General features: G+C 39.9%; 1 protein-coding gene across 1 annotated transcript; it reads right to left on the bottom strand.

The window, feature by feature from the left end:
• Positions 1–1304: 1304 nt before the first annotated feature.
• Positions 1305–25095, bottom strand: RRP15 (ribosomal RNA processing 15 homolog (S. cerevisiae)). The gene is made up of 5 exons (XM_010562139.1): positions 25027–25095; positions 21501–21775; positions 19510–19607; positions 18466–18667; positions 1305–2957 (listed from the first exon to the last, which is right to left on the bottom strand). Exons 1-5 carry the CDS (start codon positions 25088–25090, stop codon positions 2805–2807), a joined length of 792 nt encoding a protein of 263 aa, XP_010560441.1. The 5' UTR covers positions 25091–25095; the 3' UTR covers positions 1305–2804.
• Between the last annotated feature and the right edge of the window lie 1929 nt (positions 25096–27024).

Below are 27024 nucleotides of genomic sequence, written 5' to 3'. Positions count from 1 at the left end.
AAAACTGGAACCACCCCATCCTTATTGGCTTTATATAGATAGGTACAGAAATATACAAAGTTGAGATGATTCATGCTTTCTGGAATGAAGGGCAGTAGCGCAGCTTTGCTTAAGCAGAGATATTCAAGGGAGCAGGCAAAACAGACCGAGTACTCTGACAGCTAGGAAAAGCTGATGAAGGTTGTTCTTGGTAGCTATCAAAGAGGAAGAACATTACTGAAAAAGCAGGTAGGCAGGCGAGTAGGGCAGCTGATCCCACAGCTGAGAGAGAAGACTGGAAGGTGTTGGGGCCAAGCAGGGTTTAGCTCTTCTTCTGAATTGCTAGTCAATTAAAACAAAACTTGTGAAATAAACTGGCCGCCAAATGCCCAAAATTAAAATACACCACTCCCACCTGCCATAAGAGTCCTGAGCGTATTATTTCTCTTTGGAGGTAATTACCAACTTAAGTTATTCTGAGTTTCTCTGCATATGGCACAATCAAAGGACAAGGCAAAGACAAGGTACAGTATCAAAATTAAAAACCTATCCAATACACATAAAAATTGGAGTATTATACTTCTTAAAAGGCAAGAAACACTCTCCACTCATAAGCAAAAAGTACTGCTATGCACTCTAAATGAAATGGAAGCTGAAGATATTTTTAGCAATATCCATATATTCCATGTTTTTCTTAAATACACAAGTGACACTTCAGTGCTTTAACCAACACATTACTTCAAAAATGCACAAATAAAACTCAAACACCCAAGTATTCTCGAAGCATTCTGAAAGGATTTTGAAATTTTTAATAATCACCTCAATATGTCATAGTTCCTAAGAAAAACTTTTCCAAAAGTTTGATCTCAGAGATTGATGATATCAAACTCAAGAACGACTACAGATTTAAGGGTGCTGATGTAATTTTTCCACACAAAGTAACTGAACTCTGCAGAAAGCAAGCTATGTCAGATTAGACTACTATGTTGCTTTATAGACTGAAAATTCAATGTAGTATATTTTTGTACTGCACTAATGAGATGCCAACTCTCACTGAACAGCTATACAGATGTCTAGCCTTCAGAAGCCGGGATAACCATATGTCAAACTTCTGTGGTTTTGCCACTTGATATTTTGGGTGTATGCCTTCGTTTGTGATAATAAATATCAGGCCACAAACTAATGTCTCCTCAGATACCTAATATGTTTAACACTCAAAACAGCTTGAAAGTCTAAACATTTCTGCTGTTAGCTTTGAGTTCTCCTCAAAGAATTATGCTGCAATATATACCAGATGAATAGGCTAGGGATAACACAACCATTGCCAGTTGTTAGGATGGGTTTCTCTGCCATTTTGTATGTGTATTTTTTATCCTGCAGCACACACAAAGTTCAAACCCCCTCCCCTCCTCAATGCCTTCGTTACAAAAATCTGAATCCACTGTCCTACCACACATTTCAATGCTGAAGACTGAAAACCTGAAAGTCACTCCTAATCCTATCTTGCGTATAAGCAGGTACAAAGAAATGTTTGTACGTAAGACAGAATAGTACTATGTATTTTAAGTTTCAATTAATAGGCCCCAAAGCATTTTCTTCACATAGCAAATGGATAAATGCAACAGCAAAGTTAAACAAATGACACAGCATTAGACAGCCAGTCTGAAACAGTGAAGGAAGCAGAATTCAGCCCCAGCCTCTCATTTAGAACACCTTAATCACAATGTACTTCCTTCTGTATGCATATGCTTATATAGAATATATTCTTACCATGTATGTTAGCTTCTGCACCTTTGCAACCAAACAACTAATTAGGAGAAATTGCTGTAGCTTAAACAAAGCCAACAGTGTTATGCTGACAGACATCTTCCAAAATTTGGTACTGTTCCAGCATGCACCTAAGAGGAAAGGCTTTTGTCTGACCCTTTACAGACCTGAGGAATTAGCATTATAGCTGACTAAACCCACAGGATGTATCTCAGAGGTCCGGCTCCTTACTGAAAAAGGCCAGAACACCAGAACTGCAAATGAAACAACACTGCATATAATTTTATGCAGTATTGCTAGAAAAGCCCTCCTTCCCCCAACAAAAACAATAGCAATGACTGTCCTTTCCTCTCTTACCAGTATCTTAACTTATACAATTTAAGACTTGCACTGCAGAAAAAATACATATGTACATATAAATATATATAAAAATATAAAAGCCAATCAGTAGGGTCAAGTCTCTCTTTTTATAGTTATGTTTCCAAAGTTGTCTCCAATCAAACTAATCCTCCAAGACCAGAACTATCACATTAATGGTTACTTTTCTTTATTATCTACAAAACCTTTTCTGGCCAAAGTAGTAAAGACTCTATAGGAGTCCGATAACTTTACAAGGTGACGGCATTTCTGTGTTTATTGTAAGCCATTTCTACTGCGAATCGCTAACAACTTTTCAAAGTGCAACACTGATTTGGAAATGCAGGCACATTAATACATCAATTGCCATGACTAATGTATAAACTTTTAATGACCTTGGCAAAATCTTTCTTTCATTGGGCAGGTGCCACTATTTTGACTGTACAAAATGTTTTGGAAATATGTTGAAAATTATACATGTTTTGGAAAATATTTCAGGATTTCAATATAGCAAATGAAGCTATATTTAATAAAAGTTTGACATGGAGGAGAAAACACTCCAAAGTTGTGCAAGTCTTTTTAAAAAAAAAAAAAAAAAAAAAGAGATATCCTCCAAGTGTTGTACATTCACAGAATGCTGAGTTTTTATCCAAACAAAGCTAAGAAGATAAAACATTATCTTGAATGGTTTTCAGTTTCATTCAGTCACTGTCATCTTCTTGTTTCAGACCACCTCCTTGTTCAGTATTGCCCTCTCCATCGCTTTCCTTGTCCCAGTCTTTCATAGATGCTCCCATCATGAAGTCATCACGCAGTATATTCCATTCTGGCCCCTCCTCGGACTTCACTTCACCCTGAATGTTTGAGTGGGGGAGAAGAGGGAACAGAGGAAGATGAGATGAATGTGAAAGGCAGTAAAAGATGGAAGCTCTTCATGCAATCAAATAACACCTCTCACTCTTATAATTTGCGTCTGCAGACCTACTGAGGGCTAGCTTTTTATGTAAATGGTACGCAGAAAAACACGGGACAATCATAAGTGACTTGATGCTAAAAAGCAAACTTGTTTTAACCAATGAATAAAAGAAATATGGAAACAAAACAATTATTCCTCATAGATGAAACACTCAACCCTGGGCACAGCTTCCTTTATTAAAATCTTTCTTGGCAATCAGAATGGATTCATGATATCATTTATTAACCCCCAGGTGCTGCTTCATTAGAACACTTTTTGGCACATTTCTAAAACACAAATATGGATTTAATAAAAGCTTAAAACCCCCCAAACTTAATATTTAACATATTCTGTGATACGTGAACCAAATCCCCTTTATGTGGATTATTACCTCACTACCTGGGCTTGTCATATGGTGCAAAGCTGCCTCTAAAAGAAACAAAGTTGATCTACACTCAGCAAGCCAAACAACACCTTACTCCAAATTTCCTACCTCTTGAAAGTGGATAAACAGAGGCCACACTACACAAACTGGTGAATAATAAAGAAAAGTGACACGAGTGTAGTTTTAGTTTAGCACTGAAACCAGGGCTTGGATGCAGTTCATCTCAGTGACTGTTCATATTTGGGCAGTGCAACAGCCCCATCCTGTGGCAACAGTTTTAAAGAACAGCTTGAAGCTATTGCTGAAGGAAAAAATACTAAAAACTGTTCAATATACTGAAGAAGGATTTCAGCGGTTTAAGCTTAATAGCAAAATACTTCTGAGGAACACAACATGTCTCAATGTCCAGCAGGCAAGCAAAAAATTGTCCTACCAAAACAGAATCAGGGACACTGAAAACGGTAATTTACTTTTGCAGGGTCCTTGAAACAAAGTTAATACAGGCATCTCAGGTGTGCTTTTCCCACTCCGCTGCTCAAAAGGACAGACCTCAGCTGACTCACCCTAATTTAAGGAACCAGCACCTCCTGATACTCTACAGTGGATGGCAGTTATCCTTTACAGCATCCTCTGCAGATGCAGATTCGCCTACTAGATGCAAAACCCGTAGTAAATGTATGATCACTGTAGACATTTGTTCATGCCTCTAGGAATATGTGATACATAGAATCATAGCATATTTAAGCTGATGTCCGTGCAATCTTTGGGAGAGAGCAGCATACAGAATTCAATAGCAGAAGAAATAAAGAATAGAGAATGCAGGTCCATCACTGTAAATTTAACACATCATATCATGCCAACAGAAGTTATCTGAGTGCAAAAAGTCTGCCAAACAAGATTTGTATTTTTAATAGCTAGTCAAAGCAGAAGTGCTAAATGTGACTTCTCCTGCAGTTCTTTTTCAAAGACTACTCTCACAAAAATAGGGTAACAAGTCCCAAAAAGAATCTCCCAGGGCCCAGTTCAAAAAAAGAGAAACTCTACAGCTGTTCCTCAAGATGTTTGCACTGTGTTTTCTTTTGTGTGTGTTTTTTTGTTGGTTTTTTGGTTGTTTTTTTTTTTGTCTTCACAGCTGCTCTCATTAATGCCTACTCCTAAGAGTAGCTCTCCCATCCCAACAATCCCCCTTTTCCCCAGGGTTGTGTGTCCTAACCACTTTCCACTCTTGCAGCAATTTACTTCAAATACTATACCAGTAAAGCCTGAAATATCTCAGACTGGGTAATCAATTACCTGGAATTAAAGAGTTACAGATCAGATAGATCCCTAGGCAGACCTTAAGATGTTCACATGGGAATAATCTATTTTAGTGCAAACACAGCTACTCTGTTCTGGGACACAAGGAGAGGGTAGCTTCCCCCCATGCCCTTTTAACTGTATTTTCAGTTGTTTTATATGTTTACCTTTGCAGAGCACAGAAAAGTCGGAATGATTACAAAAGTCACCAAGCTTTTTTTTTTTTTTAATCCCAGACCTTTTATAAATCACTGTCTGAACATGCCACAAAGTAAAATTTGAAATACCTAAATGGAAAAATCCCACCTTCCTTACAAAACAATCCAATTTTCTTATTTTTTTCAATAATAATAAAACCAACAGAAGTTCCTCCTCCCCCCCCCAAAATGCACAGAACAGGCATTTTTTTGTTTTGTTTTTTTTTTTAAACAGCACAGAAGCAGTAGATTACTGTCAGCAATGACAGTGAAAGGCTCAGGGTTTAAAAGCCCAATGCTCAAATTCATCACAAGCTACTATTCAGCAACCATTAGCTGTTCTTTCTGGCTATGTCAAGTGAACAACAGAACAAAAGCAGGACCTCAACAAAAGAGGGATGCTGATCCTCCATAGCATTACCGACTATGTAAGGCACCACAAAGGTTTGAATAGTTTTACAACAAGCCCTAAGGAGAAAGACAGAGGTAGCATGTCCATTCCTCAAAGATGAAGATTAAATGCTCGAAAGCAAATATTTAATCAATTTTAAGCGTGCTCCCAAGTGAAGAAAACCCCATGTTTAGTATCTTCATTCCTAACTCATTTACTGGTCTATTTTCCTCTCAGAATAAAAACTCCCCAAATCTATCATATCACAAAACATTCCCGGAGTCAAGAAATTATGCAGCAAGACTATTTGTATAATTAACAATTAGTTCAACTGTAACATCGCTTCCCAACTTGCTTTATGTAAGAATTTTAATACACTTGGTTTTTCAATGCCATAATCTGGTTTCATCTAAATAAAACAAACCTGATTCTTGGCACATGGAGAATAAACCAGCTTTCATTCTATGCAACCGCTTTTGAACTTCCCATCAGCTGTTCATCCACACCTCCCACATTTCACTACAACACTGAAGTCCCCTTTGAACATCCCCAAATGAAAACAAAGCAGGCTATATAAACATTAGTGTGTAACACTACATAAAGTGGATCCTTCAGTAAGGCGAGGAGTGAAAAGTTCTGGTGTTGCTTTTTTACCCCTCTCCCTTTTTTTTACACATACATTTGAATGGGTTTGCTTTTTGCCTGAAGGTGTGGCAACCTATTTCAAAAGGTCTGAGAGGCAGCAGTTAGTAAAGTATCTCAGGAGTCACTGGTTACATGGTGATACACTTGTTATCATGAGCTGAGTAAGACAGACCAAAACGTGCGTGTGGTTACTCTAGTGCAGATACTCCTTTGCTGGGACAGACTGATAGTCCAGTTGAAAAGAGATGATATAAATAAAACAAACACCATCTTGCCTGCTTGGTATGCCACCTAAGCTATTGCAGCATTAGCTCAAGTCTGACACAAGTAGGGCTCTGTAGTGGGGACATACTTCCCAAGTTAATTCTGGTTTGAAGACATACCCTCTAAAACCTGCACCAGGACAAGATGAACTGAAATTCTTAGCCAAGCCCTAACAAAACCACCCACCCAACAACAAAGCTTAGGTCTGTCACCTAGAACAAACAGCCATCCCTTGCAGGATCTGGGCTGGAATTGCCTCCTGGATGCTTTGGGAGGAAGCCGTCTATGAAAGCCTCATGGCACCAGCAGCAGCTATATAATCAAGATCAAGTTAGAAATCTCCCTGTTTTGGTTCATTTCTTTACCACTGCAAAAATTTGGAGTTAAATAATTCACTCTTGATAACTGACATTACAGTAAGTATCTTCAGCTGAGCCCTGCCAAACTCAACACTGGAGTTGCAGCAGACTGCACTGCCACTCAGGTGGGAGATCGATCCTCTCTACCCCTTCTGAAGTTGTCAGAAGCAGCAGCAGGATACTTGTAACTGCACATAGCTGCTTCAGTCTGCAAATGAGTGCCTTAGCTCAAAGGCTGCTTCCTTTGAAAGCTTAAGGGAATTAAGTTCAGTCTAAGTCACAGGATGTTGTCATTTTCATCTGTTGCTTTACTGGCACAGCAACATCCTAAAACCAGAGCAGGAAATTTTGCCAGAGCTTTTCAGAACCTTACGCATAAGCAGACCAAAGTCCCATAATGCTTACTGGTAAGCAACAGCATTAAAAGATATGTCTTGAAATCAGAGCCCACAGATTAAAGACAGCATTTCACTCTGCTTTCCACCAGCTCGTGTCACTTGAACACACCCTAGTTTCTGCATCTGTAAAACAGCAACCATACCTACATCACCGTAGAGATTCCCCTACAGCCTGCATCCAGAAGACAGTAACTGCAGGGTATTAACAAATGAACATTTTTCAGACCTAGGAATTACAATCAGCATGCTGGGCTCCCACGCCTTTGCTCTGTGTGCAAGATGAAATGCCAGAGCTTGCAGGGGCATCTCTCTTTACCATTACATACAATAAACGTTTATTTGTACCTGTCAGGGAAGGAATTCCTAACATAAATATCTCTCAAACAACAAATTTAAGCCCTGAGAAAACAATTCTAACATGTCTAATTAATTTGAACTGCCTCCCCAGGTTCCTCTATTTTGCTCAATGCAAACATCTAAGACCTTGAAATACAGGGAGGCTTTTATCATGACAAAGAAGTTAAAAAGTGTAACTGCCAAAATGTATTCTCGCATACATCTGACAATTACCTTCCCTGCCAGCCTGCATCTTGCTCCAAACAACTGCTGCTATTCCGTTTCTCATCCCCAAGCAAGTTGGTTTAAACCTAGCTCAAAAAAACCCAGGATAGGTATACACTGAGGTGTGTTAAATATAAATTTAAAAAAAAAAAAAAAAAAAGAAGAAAAAAATCACATGGCAGAGAAGCAGAGAGAGGAAATGGAAAACAAAGAACACCAGCATAATCATTCCTCCTAATTCGTTTTCAGGAATATCCAAGATCACAGGCTAAGACAGTAAGTTCCCTCTAGGCTAAGAAGAAATAAAGAAAACTGCAGCTGAAGTATCTAAAGCAGCAATAGAAGCAGAAACATAATGTAATGATTTTTAACAGACAAATGACACTTGGGTTTAATCATCAGTGCCACTTGCCACTTTATCTAATTTGAATTACAGTGAGTTCTTGACTATAAGGTTCCTATGTACGCCTGATCCCAAGCAGCCAAAAACACACAGATCTGGAAACTGAGAGCATATCCTGTACTGCTACTATCTTGAACTTCTGAGCTGAAGTCTCACAGCAACTCACTTTGGGAAGCATTTTCGAGCTTGCAGAACATATGAGCTGCACAACAGAAGTCTATTCTACTGCAGCGTAATTCTGCACAATCATTTGTTCCTTAGGGTGAGAGTTATTCAATACCCATTTGCATCCTCTCTCAGAAAGAGAAATCAGAGCAACTGAACTAAATTGCCTTAGTGTATCTGAACTGATGCTATACTGTGGATATCAACAGGGGCACAGGAGATTTACTTAGAGCACAAGGTCTCTTGTGCACACCAGAATCTACACTGGCATTTCTAGTAAAAAAAAAAAAAAAATCTAAGAATGATTTTTTTTTTTGACAGTGTTTTGAAACCTGCTGTTCCTGTTCAAACTTCTTTGCAAGTAACGCACTGGAATTATTACTACAAGCACAACAAATACTGATTTTCCTTTTGAGCACAGCCAGAAGACCACCCAGAGCTTAATGACCTGCATGAGGAATCTCCCCATCCTCACATCCTCCTCACATCCTCCTCTAGGGTTTACTACAACTGGGGATGTATGAATGAGAAGGAATGCTTTGGGTTGGCACGGAGAGGCTTAAACATGCCCCAACCTTAGAGGGGTCAGAACTGAACTACAGAATTTCAAAAAACAAGCATTCATCTGGACTTAAGCAAAGAAGTAAAATCATTAGCGTTGTTATTAAATGCTCAGTTGCAAAGAATCACAGAAAGAGCTTATGAGAGAACAGATTCCTCAGCCTTAGTTCATCAGAAACCTTATAAATCGGTATTTGTCAGAAAAAGCAGAAATATTTTAAGAATTCAAGCGTAACACAGGGCCCTTCTGCCTACAGGACGCTCTGGAACTCCTCAAGCCTGTGCTGTGCTCCAGCTCCAATAGCAACTGTCTCAGAAATCCTTCCACTGCACAAGGAATTTTACCACACACTGCTGCAAGACAATGCCTGGCCATACTGGCATCAAGATTCCCTTTACACATTTTAATGACAGGATGAACAGCATGGGCATACAACACCCAGGAACTACTCACAGAAAATAAAAGCTCATAAAATAAAAACTCACCTGAAAATAGGCCTCACCTAATGAAACGATGTTATAGTTAAGCTACAACACAGGTATGAACTGTTACCTTTACCCATACTAACAATTCTCCTTGTGGAATATATTCTGTAATTTGTAACTCATGTTCTGTAAAATACAAGGAAAAATGACAATGTTGTGAATATCGAGTAACTACATCACTGTCTTTCCAACTGTCAGGCCAAAACACTCCGCTGACATAAAAATCAAAAAAAAGGTCCACAAGCAAGCATTTTTAAGTAGGTACCAAATAAAAATTAGCTCAAAGTAAACTGCAAATTATTACAGAGAAGATACCTGGAAAGAGAGAAATAACACATTCCCTGTATTAAGTTATCAGGCAACACATCAGGACAGAAAGTTTCCAGACAGTATACTCTTTCAGTATGCCATCACTGATCATTTTCGGTCATGTTTGTTTTTTCCTCCTGTAAAAACAAAACTGCTTCATCATCCTCATCTATATGCTTTTACTTCACATCTGCAATGCCTGTTTATCAGCAGTTACACTACTGACAGTAAAATTACTGTCTACCATACTGGCTACTACTATCTCAGTATTCACCTCTTATTCCTACCCTTTCTTCATCTGTAAGTCTCCACACAACTTTCATATTTCATCTACTTGAACGATAGGATCCTTAGAGCAAAGACTGCATAGCACCAAGATCAATTAACTCCCAATGAGTACTGTGGCTGAAAACAACATATGATCAAGACTTCTATTTAAAGCAACAAGTTATACTTTAATTGCTTATCAGACAAAAATTTGTATAGCAAGTTATGGTATTCAAAGTAGCTGAATCATAATTCTTACTTGGAAAATACAATGCTGTCCATCAGAAAGAATAGCTTTTCATGCTAGCTAGCCATGAGCCTCAGGTAAGCAGTCTGCAAAATATTGTTCATTTTGTACCAGGAAGCGTATTGGCTCATTACCAAGAGCAAACTTACATGGAAGTCTCCTTACCAGCTTTCATCGTTATTCCTAAAAGGAAAATAAAGAACCAAGAATTCTTCCTGTTTGGATGGGATTCAAAATCAAGGAAGAAAGAACTTTTCTAGATACTTAGCCTTTCAACCCTGAAAGAAATGCCACACAACTTCTCACAAGTGATAAAAAAGAATTCTCTCTGCCAGCTGGTCCTACATTTCTTAATGTGTATTTCTTGCAGTACTGAAGACATGACAGAGTTTAAAGATCAGCCTAAACATTACGCAGATGCACAACATCCCTGTTGCAAGTTGCACAGTTCCCAAACCATCAAGTTGTACCTGGAAAATAGGCAGATACAGCAAAAGTGCCTAGTAGGAAGCACCTGGTCAAGACTAAGGTCTTCAATGTGCTATCCCTCAGAAGTCAAGTACCAATGTCTTTCAACAGTCTACTTTAGACAAACATTTCCAAGTCACAACAGATTTTTCTCAGATGTCACCCATTTATGCAAGACACTTATGCACTGTCTCAGCTGGGTACCTAAAATTTTCTGCAGGTTTTTATAAAAGCTTGCCTGTTGGCACAGTAAGGAAACACGCAGGCCCACAGCTGTTTGCTGAAATCATCCAATGTTTTTCATTATGATTCAGCAAGAGGCATAACAAAGTGAGTCCCAAAAGGTTGTCTCAAACAACGAAGGCTACAGTAATGACCAAGTCCTTCACTTCCAGCACTTAAGAAATCATCTCACAGAGTAGCTGATGAGGAAGAATTGGGGCTATTAAAAAGCCTCCTCTTCCTGTCTCAGGACTTCCACTTACATTTGAGTCCCAAAACAAGTATAGGGATCCAAAAAACTATGAGGCAGGAGGGGGAGAACAAAAAAAAACCAACCCACAAAGAACTAGGTTTTGTGTATTTTTTATTACTAAGTACGAAATACTGAAGTTTTTATGACTACTAAGCAGCTTGTCTGGCTAAACCTTCCCTACCCTCATTGCCCCTGCTCCTACTTAAATGGCTTTTGCAACATATCCTAAGTGTCTGCAAATCCAAGTCTCTTTGATTTTATATTCCTGTAATTTCCCTCACACTGTCGTGGGTGAGTGGTAAACTCATTAAGGAACAGACCATACCCCTCAACACTCCTAGGCTGCTTTCTAAAAGCCGTTTAAACCTGAAGAGGGAATATGTAAACTGCCGTGATCCCAATCCCTTGTCTTAGCCATCTGGCTACCTTTTCTCTCCATTTCCGACCCTTCCATCTCCTTGTATGTTTCTATATGGGTTTTCCCAACGCCTGCAGGTAGAGGGAAAAATGACAGAGACCACATGCAGAACACTGTCCAGGGTTCAGCAACAAACCAAAAAGAGGTCAGATCTTCCCAGGAAGATAGCTTTAGTATCCCTTGTAATAACAGTAGGTAAAAAAAAAAAAAAAGTCTATTTTTCTAAGATTTCGATAAATTTCAGGAACATTTATTAAAAACTGGCCAGATTTTCCCATAGAAAAAAAAATACTGAATTCAGCAACCCTCTAACCATTGGAAGCTAGAAGCAGTTTGACCTACCACTCCTGAAGTTTACCAAGATAAACAGATGAGTATGAGTAGGTGCCCACAGAGGTCATTTATAATACACATCTGCTAGTTCAACACTCTGGAAATCAGAATATTTTTTACCTTAATACAACTTCAAAGTAAGGGAATCACTTTTCAAGATAATTTCCAACAGAAAATGCTTAGATGGAGGAAACAAACTGGTTAAGACAGACAAGCTCCACCCAATCTTTCTTACTTCCAGAGAACTTTTTTTTAAAAAATACATTTTTGATACATTTTTGTCTAAGTACACTGCCCTGCCTATAAGAGTTATGAACAAAGCCAAAAGTGGAAAGCTGCTTTTGTAAGGCTTCCAACTCAATTTACCAGATAAAAAGTCTAATAGGATTTGACTTTTTGTGCTTTGTATACTTACAGGAAGATCAAAGAAGATGTATACCACAAGTTTTTCAAATGTGGTTGTTTTAGACATAGTTTTACTGAAAAAAAGCCTTGCAACATCTTCTGGAAAACAGAATACCATCATAGTATCATGTGCACTAATAATCAAATAGCAAGGCAAGTTAGTTTCAAATATGACTGATGGAGCTGTCTCAGTATTGCCTGACATTTCAATCAGAAATCCCTCTTTATATTAATTTACAAAATTTGCCAAACTTGAACTACTTCATGCTGAAGGCTTTCACTATGTTTCAACTAAAATCACATCATCCATTTTCACAGAAAGACGAACTTAAAATATTTTGTCTACAGCTCTAAGGAGGAAGGAAAGAGACATTTCCTACAGGCATCCATTAAAACCTTGCATCATTCATTCTTTTTGAACTTAAAAATCAGTTAAGGATGTATTTTGGAGCTGGGAACATGTCTTTTGCTATCTCCACAAACATTTTCCTGGATCTGGCCAAGTAATAAACATCTGGAGGACTGCCCTCCCCAAACCTGAGGTCATCACCTCAGTAGATACAATAGGCATTTAGTATCCAAACTCTCTTAAAATATCTGTCCTCACCGATCACACACTATCTGCATCTTAGAAGACAGCATTAAACTAGACCACACGTGACTCATGATGACAAACAGGGAACTGGTCTTTCTGTGCGAGCGGTTGTCAGGGCTGCACTTGCATTAGGCACCAGGATGCTGGGCTGCATGCTTGGTCCTCAGGTGCAGGGGGAAAGAACTTGTCAGGAACATAAAACACGAAGAGGATTAAAAAAAAGACATTGACAGACACAGAGTGCGAAAATCACAATCTTTTTCCCTTCCTGACTTCTGATCAAGTATTTGACAAAGAGAGCAGAAAAGGAAATCTTAGGATAGGAAAAAGGGGGAACCTACTGAAGTACAGCCGTCACACAGCCCTTAATCCTCTTATCTGGAGTTGAACTCACTGTGTCAAGTTCTTGACATCTATCAATCAAATACACATTTAAATATTGACAAAGACCTACATTCCCATGTTAACACAGATGTGTGTTACCAGCCACGGCAACAGATAGCGAACTGAGCTTGTACATCTTAAAAACCTAACCCTGCTGATGACCCAAACCAGGTAAGTCAATATATCTTCCTGTAAACAGATTTAAGGTAAAAATGTCACCATCAAACAACTTCTAATACTGCACAACAACCCTATACCTTAAAGAATGTAAGAAATTTAGAATATAGCAAACTGGTGGCAGGCTGCACTGCATTTATCCCTAAGGATAAAAATCTGAATACAGCATGCAATTAGGTAGTCAGCAACCTTTTGGTACAAAGCCAAAAAACTAAATTAAAAGCATCAGCTCCAAACATATATGAGGTGACCTTCACAAGAATGTACATATATTTGGGAAAAACAGATACAAATGCACAATTTATAAAGGAATCCAAATTAAAAGTTTCTGTGCATGTGATGGGAAGACATTTATTAAAATTGGGAGAACACATCTACTCTGGCTGCAGCTGAACTAAATTAATACTTGGCTGCCCCCTCAAATCTGCTGGAATACATGCGCACTTGGTTACTCCCTCAATTAGCTCTGTAAAACCAGCGCACAACAGCTGTAGTAATAAACTTCTGCTACTCTGCAATGTCATTATCACCTAAGAAAAAAAGTTTCCTTTTAAGATTAAAAGAGGTGTTGATACACCTTACCAAATTTCTAGAAGTCACCTATGCCTTCACCCATACCTCAGAAACAAACTATTTCCTACAGCTGGTTGAAGCAATTGTTCAGACTACTGTCCCTCCAAACAGGTATATGGATGAAAATCATCTTTTGAGGTTTTTTCCCCCTCCCCATTTCTACATTGTGGAAAAAAGCAGAACATGCCAATGGCCAGTACCTAACGCAGCTGCAAGAAGAAGAAAGCAGTCACTGTAACATGCTTTACACAGATCTAATTTTTAAGCTGGAAAGCACATTTATATCCCCATCTAACTTGAAAAATGAAAAGCCCCCATGCCACTTCTTGTGTCCCAGCAAGAACAGCAAAGTCAGAAGCACAGTACTCCTCCTGCCCTTGAACAATCCTCAAACTACTGTTTAAAATTAAAGTATTTATAAATATTTATTAAGTGTCTTACAAACAAAAGAAAAATCTATAGCAAACCTGACTCTAATCACTGTGTTTACAAATTACTTACCAAACACTAGAAGCATTTATAAAATACACTTCAGGCAGAAGGAACTTTTCTGGAAAAGCATTTTATTTCAAGTCCCATATGAGCAATAGCTGATATGAAATAGTGCTTGTATTCTTCTCTGCTCATCTTCCTTCCCACCAATGAATTATTTTAGAATAGGTACTATTTTGAGACCAATACACCAATTTTTTCCAGATGCCATCATGACACAGGACGCAAATTGTACCTCCAAGTCATGTAGTCAGCACAGTTTACAGAAAAATTACCTTGCAGAATTTGGATCATGGCTACTGAAGTAGACCAGGAAATCCTGCTCTCACTTCTACCATTGAAATGCTCTGCAATGGATCTGGTGTAAGAAAACTTACAAGTTGGAGCAAACACAGGTGATTCAGAAAACCATGCCACAAAGGCCTAATTCAAAATTAAAGGTCAATGAGTGCAGGTTATGCTTATCATGAAGAATATTTGTAACTTCCATGCCAGTTATTTGTATGTCACTAGAAAATGTTTTACCACCCAGTAATGCTTTACAAGGAGTAGCACAAATGACAAGTGAAAAGTCAAGATCAGAGCTCCCGGTACTGAACGACCCTGTTGTAACTGTCATGCAGCAAGGGAGAAGAGTTGAGGCTGTTCCGGGAATGTTAACTCTTAATTTTTTTGTCTTCCTACCATTAAGATTTCAAGACCTCATGTAATTCACTACATCAGCCAACACATCTGTGCACCTCTAAGAGAACAGAAACTTCACACAACCCTCCAAGCAAAGGTACTTCCCTAACTCACAATCCTAAGAGCACCCAGAAATTTCTTAAGGACCTAAAGAAAAGAAAGGATTCCTGCAAGGAATCCTTTACCACCACTACCTACTTCTGTATTTCTTCTCTAGACATAAAGATGACTTCAGCCTCTAGGGCTGGAAAGACAGCATCTCTGATATGTACCTTTTTTAAGCCTGTAGTTTAGTAACATTTCTTATAGTATCCTACAGGTGGGAAGCTGCAAGATACAACCAACACATACTGAAACAAAAATCTGGTCTGGAAGGATTGTGTTGGACAAGATTGAAAGCTTTCATATCTCCCAATAAATGCTTCCCCCCAAAATAACCCAAACAACAAACAAGTGGGATTTTTTAAAAAAAGAAAAATATTACATTTTTTTCCCATGCTGCAAGGCTTTCAGATAAGGTGGTGAGGGGAGGTAAATTAGAGGATCTTACCCTGAGGCAAGCATCATGTACAGTTACCTTAGAAAAAAACAGGGAAAAATATTACACAAGTCAGCTGGCTCAGCAAGGATTAAGAAATACCTTGATAAACAGCTAATGATATGAAAGGCAAAGCTTTTGGCTCCAGCTCAGAAAAGTAATTACTCCCATCTGGGTACGCAAAACCCCAAGAAGGGCTACAGTTTCACATGGCACAGGAAAATTTTCACGGCCTTAGAGTCTTTTTTTCATAGCTACATTGGGTGGGTGTACACCAACTAATATTTAGGCCAATGGCTGAAGGTATACAAGACTATAAACAATGTTCTCACAGGGCACAGCTTACCTGTCCTTCCCATCCATGCATGAATCTGATAGAGAACAAACATTTTTAGGTGGTTGTGCTACCAGGAAATCCCACTGCTACTGATTGGCCTTTACAGAGCGTTTAATCTCTTTTTCTCACGCACACATATACATAGTCAACCACAGCAAAGCTTTACAAGGGGTTTCTTCAACAACCCCTGACATTTGGAAGAAGCCACCAAGCTTTCAAAAATACGGCAGCAAATCTTGCATTCAAAAACCACTGTAGAATAAGAAAAAGCATTTGCCCATTCTCACAAACGGAGTCAAGTCTCCTTTCATAGTGCAAGACTTGAGTCAAGAAAGGTTTGCTTTCACTGGTAAAACCTTATTCTGCTATTTTTCCTGCTGACTGCTTGCTTTATGTGGGTGGGGTAGTGTTTTTATTGTTCTGGACTGCATTTTAATTGATGGCAGAGTGCCTGGAGTTTGGGATTGGCATCTCTTCCACTGTTTTTGTTGCGATAAATAAATGTATTTCCCCCCTGTTTGTTAAAAAATGAAATACACGCCATACTCTCCATTGCTAAAAACAAAGCAGGCTGCTACAAAAAAAACCCAAAAAAACAAACCCACAAAACAAACAAAGAAAAGCTTTCAGATGGCACAAACAATCTACCAAGCTCCTGCTGCAAGGAATTCACCACCCAAAAGCCTCATCCCTGCTTACTACTCTCTGAAAAACCCTCAAAGACCAAGAAGTAGAGATATGACAGTGGAGACCAGCAGTACTGTTCAGTGGCTAAATATTTGTGTAATTCTGAGGAGGAGACTGAAGATCAGATTTTGGCCTCAACCTCAGGCATCAACAACTACAAGGATGGAAGCCCGCTAAACGTGTAAGATATGTTCTCAAGAGAAAATAAGACAGATTAAGAACAGCTTGAAAAGGAGTTATTAAAGAGTTTGGTTCAGTACTGAATGGAGAGTCACTGAAGCAAATGCAACAAGGGAGAGACGGAGGGGGGTGGTCTACCCAGGCAGACAGGGCTATGCAAAAAAAACCCCCTTCCCAAACAAAAAACCAAACCCACAAGTATAGACTTATATTAATGAAAAACTCCCAAATCTGAAGTTTTTGTTCACAAGCAATGCGAAAACAGCACCTGTATCAATACTCAAAACCAACACTAACCAGCCAGCATCTAAAGCATCTCCAGAGCACTTTAATGGAAATATGCTGTTACTGATGCTGCCAAAATATGACTTTTTTTTTATAGTATAGAAACATTTGTAATCTATGTTTTCTGACCTAGTAATTAGAAAATTGCCCTGCTACAATCTGACACAAAGAAAAAAAGGGTCCTAGTTTTTTCTCAGCTGTTGATTCAATGCCTACTACAATAGTAGTTGGCACTGCTACTGCTACCACTCTTCTGCTATTCCAGGGGAGGGGGGGAAGAAGAACCACACACACGCACACCCCCCCCACCCAAACAAGCAAGCTGGAATTATTTAAGGAGAAATAAAGTGTCAGCACCAAGCTAAATTGTTCTCGTTATCCGAAGAATTTAAAAAAACACTTTAATATTACACTTGCATGAAAATTGTATGAGCTCTTCATGCCAGGCAGTGTTTCAGCATGCTCCCCAAGTGCACACAAACAAAAAACATATGACAAACTGTTGTCTCCCAACTGATTAAAGTATTTCTTTCTGGCACAGAAAAGCACTTAGTTAACTACTGTGAGTCTCAGCCAACAGAAGTATTCCACCCACTACTAAGCACAAAGTTCAAACCTGAACACAAATATGCTTCAAAAACGTGCAGCTTCTGAAATACGAGAAAGAGAGTATGTCTGAGCAACTTGTTTTCAACCCTGAGCTACTTGGTGAGTTGAAAGAACCAATAAAGAGTAGCACGAGTCCAACTACACTGTGTCTCTCTTGAGCACATTTGGAAAAAGTGCAAGGTGTTAAAATACTTCTTTCCAAAACATCATTACAGCAATAAAGCCACATCAGCCTAACACACACACACAGAATTAGGGAAAGAAAAGCCTACATAGAATGTTTAGTACATCTCAGTTTCTTTCTGTTGTGGTATTCACTTGCATGGCAAAGCCCTTCCGTTCCATATACCATAATCATCCAGAGGAAGCGAGTTTGAAATGTCCAAAACTATGGGTACAGAGAAGTAGTACAGTTTAATACACCATGTAAGATGAAAAGCCCCCACACCTTTAACAATTTTAAAGAGCTGATTAACTACTATTGGCCAAATTCTGAATGTCACAACCCACTAAAATCTAGCAGTTTGTTCTGTGGTTGGTGCAAAATCCAAGATAAAATCCAATTTTTCATATTCTTTTTTTAAACACACAGCTAAACCAAGTTATTTGTACACAAGGTTTGATGTCTTATCAGAAGAGCTTCCAGTGTTTTGTACCTTGACACTCAAAAAGACAAGGAAAACAGGCTAAGAGCTACTTGCTCCCTTCCTAAGTTGTTTCAAAGAAACCCAGGCACTGGGACCCCAGGTGTTCTGAAGAGCAGGCACATTAATGGACAGCAATTATACTGAGAAGGTAACTTGTATGTATTTTTTCTCCCAGACAAAGCCTACCTGTTTACTTTTTGTGGCCTTTCCAGCAGGATTCTTCCTTCCTTTAGCACCCTCCATGTTTCTTAAAACACTGATGAAATCTTTCTTTGACACAGATGACAGTAGTTTAGCACGCTGCCTGTCAGAGCTCCCAGCTTTCTTCACCTTCTCATCAACATTCTTTTGGTGTGTCCTGACAGCATTAAATAATTGTACAACACCTCTAGGATGGGGAAAAACAACAACAAAACAGAGTTTTTAACTCAAGTTCCCTTTACAGAAATTAACCCTCTACCAAAGCAACTAATCAGGGCAGATGCTGGATGGCTTCTAACTCCCCAAAATGGTTACTCTGAACCTCATTTCAGTTAAGAAGTAACATTTATTACAAAGTAGCAGGCTTTAAATTTTTCACTTTTCCTTCACACTTATTGCTAGGATCCAGAAATTAACAAATCCACCAGTAACTATTCAGATCCCAACCTAAGCAAAGTAACATGGCACTGAGACCAGTGCAAGAGCATGTTTTGTCCCCAGAAGCACGTTACTCATCTACAATCAGCCATTAAATTCCTCAGGCAAGATCTTAAGAGCAGCTAAAGCAGGGGGACAAGGCAGAGGAATGAGTAAGGAGACAGATACAGACAGCACATCAAGGTGCGTCGCAGGACTAGGTGAACCAAACTACTGCAACACAGAACAGGCAACTGAACTTAAACTGGTGAATCCTCCGCAGAGAAGGAAAAAACGGAGTAGTAGAAACAAATGTTCTGCATTTTTAAAGCATTAAATGAACAAAATGAGGGGATCCAACAAAGCACTTCTGTTAACCAAACATTACATTCCCATCTAAATTTTTACTCTTTCATAAAGCTTCTGAAATCTTTTGTTGAACTTGTTACTGTACAATGCAGACCTGTATATAAATCTCTCTGCTCCTGCTAGTCACCTCTTAAGAGTTCAATCTGATTAGAAACAGATTACCTGCACAGGCCAATTCTTCCCCTTTTCTTCCTTTTTTTCAATATACTTATATTGAAGGAAAGCATTCAGAAAAACTCTTACCTCGTGGCAATTCTCTGAAGATTTCTTTCTCTGTCTCGGTCTTTGACAACATCTGGCTTCACTCGGCACATCATTTCCCACTCCCGCTTTTTATCAAGCTGCATTATAAATATTGTTATGTGAAACAACATGGAGCATTGGAGAATGCAGCATAGTCTGATAGAGTATGTAGCAAGAGTCAAAAAAAAAGATAAATCAACAAAACTCAGTTTGGTTTGAGGCTAAGGGGAGTTCCAGTATAGGTCTGGACAACAGGTCTGAGGCAAGTCTCTTGCATTGACACACCAGGGGCCACAGTCAAATCTCAAAGAGTCACTTGCCTTCAGTAACAAAAACTAGAAAAGTTGCACCAGTGTGATGCCTCTGGCTCAAGACAAGCAAAAGGAGTCTAGAAAAATGCAAATGCTTTCACACTGACTGCTACAAACAAGGAAATTATTCAAAGACATCTTTCAACTCCAAGACTCACAAGTTGATCACAGAGAAATTTACACATAACAAAATCCTGGGTCTATCAAGACAGGTATGTCGCATTTTGAGCCTTGGGAATTTGACTTCCCCAGCTGAATTAATTGTGGTACAGCTTTGTGACAGACAGTGACACATGGCAGTCTGTAAGAGGCAGAACTCAAACACCAGGAAGAGCACCAAGCGCCCACTGGAGAACAATTCCTGTGCACAACACTGATTTTTTCCTTTTTTTTTTTTTTTGAGGCGCTCTCTTTCAAAAGCAAACTGATACATTTTCCCTTTACCAAGGGCCACACCACCAGCAGCTTCTTTTCTGCTACAATAGGAGAATACTGTATTTCCCCAGCCTCTGCTTCAAAGAGTAAGGTAGTGAAATATTTTTTTCCCCTTTTAACAATTTAACAGTGTTCTAGGTGCGGTGATGTTGCATTAAGTCTGTTTTACGCAAGAAGTCTTTCACGGAATTTCAGAGTCCTTATCTTTGTAATTCCAGGCAGACTACCATGAATTTGTGAGTTTATGACCACGTTTTGGCCTTTTATCAAAAGAACTGTCCTATTCTAGCCTTCACCAGCAAGAAATTAATAGAAGGCAGATTGTTCTCACATTTTTCCAAAGGTAAACAAGACAGTTTGGGGACCTGCAGCCCAACTCTGCTTTGCAGTACTCCCACATATTTACTGGATGAGAACAGGTATTTGGGACAATCATAACTGAGCAGATGCTGTACTGAAGCTCTGTATTTAAAAGGCAGGCCGTGGCCTAACAACAGCATGTCCCAGACTGTCAGGTGGATAACCTGGTTATCCTATTGAAACAGAACTGGTAAGATGAGACATTAGAACTATTAATGTATTTTTAGCCTGAGGGTAAATTAATCACAGCCTGGAACTAAAAGTTCCACTAAAGACACACAAACAAATGACTTAACTGCCAACATAGTTTTGTTCTCTTCATAACAGTTTCAGAACCAAAAGCAATTTAAGGTACAGACACTGTAACAAAAAACTCCTACCAGGAAAATCATTGAGGGGAGCAAACAACAATTCACAACCACATCAATGATTACTACAATCTCAACCTAGAGACCTTTGATTTTGGAAGTCACAGCAGAACTTAAATGAAAGCAGTTTTCTCCTTCTCCCTCTCACTTTCAATGAGAGAGAACTATTTCAACTTGTAATGCCGACAAAATGAATTATACCCCAAATTAACAAGAGCAATTAGAAAAGCAGCTGCTTTCACCCTCTCAACACCAAAACATCTTAAGCTGACAGACTGGAACAGTCCTGCTGCCAAAGATCAGCCTGCCTGATGGCCCAGAAAAAGCAGTGAAGGAAAAAGCCCTCCAGCATGACTGTCTGGAAAGTAAAAAAACTGAAGCTACTTCACATCATGGTGGAGGAGAGATTCTGAAACAGAAGACAGTCTCAGAGCACTCTCCCAAATCCACCCTGACGGGATCTTGCATGTACCACATCTGGCTGACTGTACAACAAGATACAGCATCTTTTTCTCACCTTCATTCTCTTCTCCAGCCTTTCTTGTTTTTCCTTTTCTCTCTCCTCCTCCAGTTTTTTATTCTTGGCCAAGATGGTGGACTTATTTTGCGGAATCTTTTTGTTGAGCACTTTTGCCATGGCATCTGCCCAGCCTGCACCTGGGCCAGCTTTGGAGCTTGTTGCCTTTTCAACCACATCACCAAGGGCTGCTGTTTCATCTTCATCATCACCATCCAGGGCTTCACCTCCTGAAGAGTAGCTATCTTCTGGAAGTCCTGAGCTTAACTCAGAATCTAGGGGTAAAAAAAAAAGGAACAAAAAAAGTATCAGGAGTTCTGTTTCTATTAAGGATCCATCACTAGCTTAACTTGCTCCATTTGTAAATGTTATCAGAGTTCAGGGCCATATACTACTTGCTGTTACAATTAATTCCTCAAGCAGGCATACACCACCATAATGAATTTATTAGAAAGTATCCAGTGCAAATGCTTGCTCATCTCAGTGATGATTTAAAGTGATTTAAGAGGTTGGGTAAAAGGCAGCCTTGAAAATTTATTATTAGATTAATGAATATTTTGATGTTTAGGAGTGGCAAGTTTTGGGAAAAAAAACTATATTTTCCAGTTCAAAAACTATAATTTATAAATGCATATACACACACACATACGTATGCATTTATGTATGCATGTACATACTTATACACAAACTGCAACAGTGACATCTAGTGTTTAAATGCAAACAGCCACATGAATTAAATTGAAGGTAGGGCAGCATTTCTTACATGAAAGCAGAATCTGCTCAAGAAAAATAATGCCAACAAAAATACAATTACCTAAGCATAATGAACACAGAGGGGAGACTGCTTTGTGAAATAAAGAATCAAGACAGTTGCTGGGTAGTTCAAAAGAAAACAGAAGCACTGAGCTTTTCTGGTATAAGTAACTGCTCAAGGTTTTGAGACAAATAAAACACCCCCAATTTCAAGTTTCCTTACCCTATCCACCTTCAAAACAAAAAAGAAGGAATTAAAGTTAAAATACTGAAGTTTGGAATCAAGCAACAGCAAGACAGGACAGAACAGCCAACTAGACAGCAAATCAATCACATGAAGAATACACCACTTCCCTCACTAGTCTGTTCAGTGGGTCAAATAGCACAAATAAAGTCTTTAACAGTGCAGATGACTAGAATGAAACAGGCTGCAAGTTTAGGGTCTGCTAAAATATGTTTGGTTATTTCAGTGGACCCACTTTATCACGTAATCAAGAGCAGAGCATAAAAGTGTCCTGCCACTATTAACTACCATTCCACTAATACTTATGCCACTCAAAAGTTTTAAATTAATTATGTTGTATACAACTTTCAAGGCTGCAAATCAAGCGCTCAACAGAAGGAGGCTGGTCTCTGACACTGCAAGTCCAACCAGCAAGGGGACAATTCCCCACCAACTCTGAGATACCAGCTGACTGGCTTTCATCCATCTACTACCCTCACACTACTTTAAAAAGAGTATTTTAAAATCACAACGTTAAGTACTACTGAGCCAAGTGCTTTACTTTGTAAGCATTACTATATCCCATGAACTACCTTTATCAAGCAAATTATTAAGAGAATGAAGTCAGGACTGCTTCAGCAGATCGACTTTCCGTAAAACCATGCAGACAGCTGTTAATGATCTTCCTTATTAATCAACTGCCTATTTAATTACTTAACAAACATAAATATACACTGTGTTGCCAGACTAACCCTTTACTGTGCCTTCTCCACATGCCTTTTTGAACCAGCAAAAAAACCAATGTAGCAGCAAAACAGTGGTGTTAACCAATTTTAAACTAAGCCTCTAATGCCCAGGCATATTTAAAGACTGAGAGCATTTAGTTATCATCATGGAAAGAAGCAAGATTGTATGTTTACATCACAAATGTGGAAGCGAAATACTGAATACTTGCTCATTATCTGTATCAGTATGATTTTTACTACCACGAAGGTGAACAGTGTTGTGTCACACTCCACACAGGATAAGTTACAGGTGTTTTTTCAACAGTCCTTACTAAAATTGGTGATTTACAAGCGGCAAATTTGTTCAATGCATTCAGAAACTACTAAAGGCATCCTTTTTATGATATCAGTATGTCTCCATATCCTGATTTCCAAATTTAAAAAAAAAAAATCAAACCATTGCATGTAAAGAAGTGCATCACCACATCCTGGTTCCTACATGTAAAACAATTTGTCAAGTTTTCACCCCTAAGCCTTGTCCATGATAGAATATTGCTATCTAGTTTTTAAACAAGGAATTAACCCCTACTTGCAACTTTTTCATACATACAAAAGCTAACAGCTACAAAAGTCCAAACGTGAATTCCACACACTGCTTAGGACCAACTTCCACAGTTAGCTATAAAAACCAGATCAGACTTATAAAAAAGAAAGTGCAAAACCATGTATTAATCTCCTTTACTTGATATTTCCTGGCAATAAAATAGGAGGATAATGCCGGATAATACCAACAACATTTTGCTTTCAACAATTACAGAAAGATGAACAGGGCTTCAACAACCAGCCATGACTTATTCTTTAATACATCTGAGGATCTGTCAACGGCATGACATAAAGCAGAGGTATTTCAAAGTAAACTAGATAACTCTATCAGAAATAGGAGCTGGGGCTCTATTCTGAATCGCAAAGATTGAAGCCTGGCATAGATTTAATGTAAAAAGTCCCAATTGGGGGGGGGAATAAATATACACATATATCGCCATACTTTATTCTTCTAAACTTGCCTGGTGATCTAGGTGTAGACGGATACAGTTAAAACCAGCAATCGTTCAGAAATGAGCTCTGAAAGAAGCTCTCACACAAGGCCTCCCCTTGAGTTCAGTTTTGACCCTCAAACCAAACAGAACCACTGAGAACTACGGCTCCAATGGCCACAACCTTGATTCCTGCCAGAATAAAGAGTAAAAAAAAAAAAAAAAAAAAAAAAAAAATAAATAAATCCAGTTATATAATTAAGAAGCGATCACAACTAGTTCGGTATACCCTCACAACACACGAAGAAGCAAAAACGAGTGGAGAACCACGTAGAAAGGATGGAGTATGAGTACGTTTATGCTGTGTTTATACTCCGTGCTCTCCTGGTAGGCTACTGTAATTGGCGCATCTCAGGGGTTTCCTCCGGAGCACGAAGCCGATCCTCGTCTCGTACAGACAGACGCAGGCAGACACACAGCCGGGAAACCCACCCCGAGGGAGCCCCGCGGGCACCCCGCGCCCCGCTGCCTCCGCCCCACCGGCAAGCGGCTTCGGCAGGCGGCTGGGCCGGGGCCGTAGCTCCCGCCGTCCCCGACAACCGGCTCCAGCCCTCGGGCCAGCCTCCCGAGGGGGGGGAGAACGGGCTCAGGCCCGCCGGCGGGCTCGGACGGGGCAGAGAGGAGCGGCCGCTCCGGCCCACGGCGGGGGCCGGGGAGGCCTTAGCAGCCCGTCCGAGCAGAGAGGGACCCAAACCCCTTCCCGCTCCCGTTGGGGAAGCGGCGCCCGTTACCGCTGTCCGCCTCCTCGCCCACCGCAGCGCCGCATCCACGTGGGCCCGCCACGGCAGCCGCCATCTTCCCCACGGTCCGCCCAGTATCGTCTCCCGGCCCGGCCCCCGCGCCGCGAATCTGCGTTCCGTCTCCAAAGGTTCCGGGCAGGCTAGCGGAGCCGGCGGCTTCCGGGGCGGGCCGCGGGCCTGGCGAGGCGCGTAGGCACCTCGGCAAACGTGAGGGGGCGGGAGGTCTGCCTGGGCTTCTCCTCTCCCTCAGGCCCGGGGAGGTCCGTGGGTCTCGGGCACTGGGCTGCTGCTCTTCCCGGGAGTGGGCAAAGCCCTGCGAGACCCTGCGGGCCTCTCCTCGTCGCCATTTTGGGGTCACCGCCAACCCCGGCACTGATGCCTGGCCTTGCGTTTATGTGCACTGAGAAAGGTCATGTCGGCCAAAGCGTGGAGAGCACCCCCCGCAAAAGCTCAAACCCAGCAAAGCCCGGGCTGGTTATTCTCTGCTGGTTGCTCTCTTCCACCTTTGGGAGCCGCAGTGAACATGGCAATGATAAAAATAAATTGACGTCATGTTTGCTGTAGATTGCAGAGCGGGAAGAAGAATTTTGAAGTCCTGCCTTCACAGTGCTGGCGGCCCTAAGAAAACGTAGGTCAAGGCCCAAAAGGAGGACAATTTTTAACACGGGGAAGAATGAAAGTCTGTAATTATCTTCTGTTGGCATTTCTTTCAGCTAGATTTAAAAAATCGAAACAAAACAAACCACCCCAAACATTTATTAAACCCTCTTGAAGATACACCATTTGCACACTGATGCTTCCACATGCTCTTTTGAATATGGTTTTTCTACACTAGAGATGTTCTCTGAGGCTACTCATGGGAGGGTGCTCTCAATCTTTAAAGTAACTGCACTAGCTGATATCTGTGGGGTCAATGGGCTCAAACCCCCTCAGACACCAAAGGGCACATGGGCCCCAGATAGGTGGGTGAGTCCTGGACCCTCTGTAAATAATTCTGCTTTTGTTCTGCATATCCGAAAGGACACGGTCCACCACAAGTCTCCTCTGAGGTGTTATCCTTCACATGACAGTTACTGTATTCACCCAAACTACATTGATCTAATGCTTAGCATGAGTAGTTTAAGTCCTAAATCACTGGCTATGCTTTACATTCTTTTACAAATTTTTCAGATTAAGAGTTTAGTATGCTAGAAATTTTTGCAAACTCCTGTTTCGTTGATGTACTGAAATCCCTTTCTTTTAATGGTAGTATTTGTTTTTAGCACTGGGTGTTCAGAAGAGCAGGCTGTCCACCATGTGTAGATAAAAAAAAAAAAGTCTCTTACCTTAAGTTAGAGAATTTCTGTCACTTCACAACCAGTAAATGGACACAGAGATTTTAAGGCCAGACTGTAGCACTACCAGTTATCCAAATACTCAATTTGATGCATCTCTAAGAAGTACGTCTTGAAAAAAGCACCAGCTAGAACACCAAAACTGTAAGAAAAGCAAATCTTCTTAGGCAACTTCTTACTTAAAAGCACTCTAAACTAAACAAATAAAAGTTGGTTATCAAGAACTGTTGTTATTGTAACAATTAAATATGCTGGTAGGCAGAAGCTGTAGGGTTCCTTGGAGCCCTAAAGGTGCAGTACAAATAACCTTGGACGTTGAAAAGTATGTCTGTAGATAGGAATATAGCCAGTAATGTATCCTAGAATATTTGCCCAAAACACTTGCTGTCTTAGGTCATAATCATTAAGCATGATCATATGGACAAAATACCACACTCCTCTGCACCTTCACTGACACCTTAGAGAGCCTGTATACATAAATGTGTATTAAAATAAGGAATCATGGCTCATATTGTGAATGAGGTACAAGGCAATGCTATACTTAGATATAAGATGACTTTGTTGTTTCTTAAAGCTCAATTATTGTATGATGGTGCCTTAGAAAAAAATTACTACAGGAGAAAAATGTTACATGTAGAGTATTCTTCAGTATTTT

The sequence above is a fragment of the Haliaeetus leucocephalus genome, unplaced genomic scaffold (genome assembly GCF_000737465.1).
Source record: "Haliaeetus leucocephalus isolate CR32 unplaced genomic scaffold, Haliaeetus_leucocephalus-4.0 Scaffold156, whole genome shotgun sequence".
NCBI classification, from domain to species: Eukaryota; Metazoa; Chordata; class Aves; order Accipitriformes; family Accipitridae; genus Haliaeetus; species Haliaeetus leucocephalus.
The sequence above is the reverse complement of the archived record's forward strand: the minus strand, read 5'-3'. Positions and strand labels throughout refer to the sequence as shown.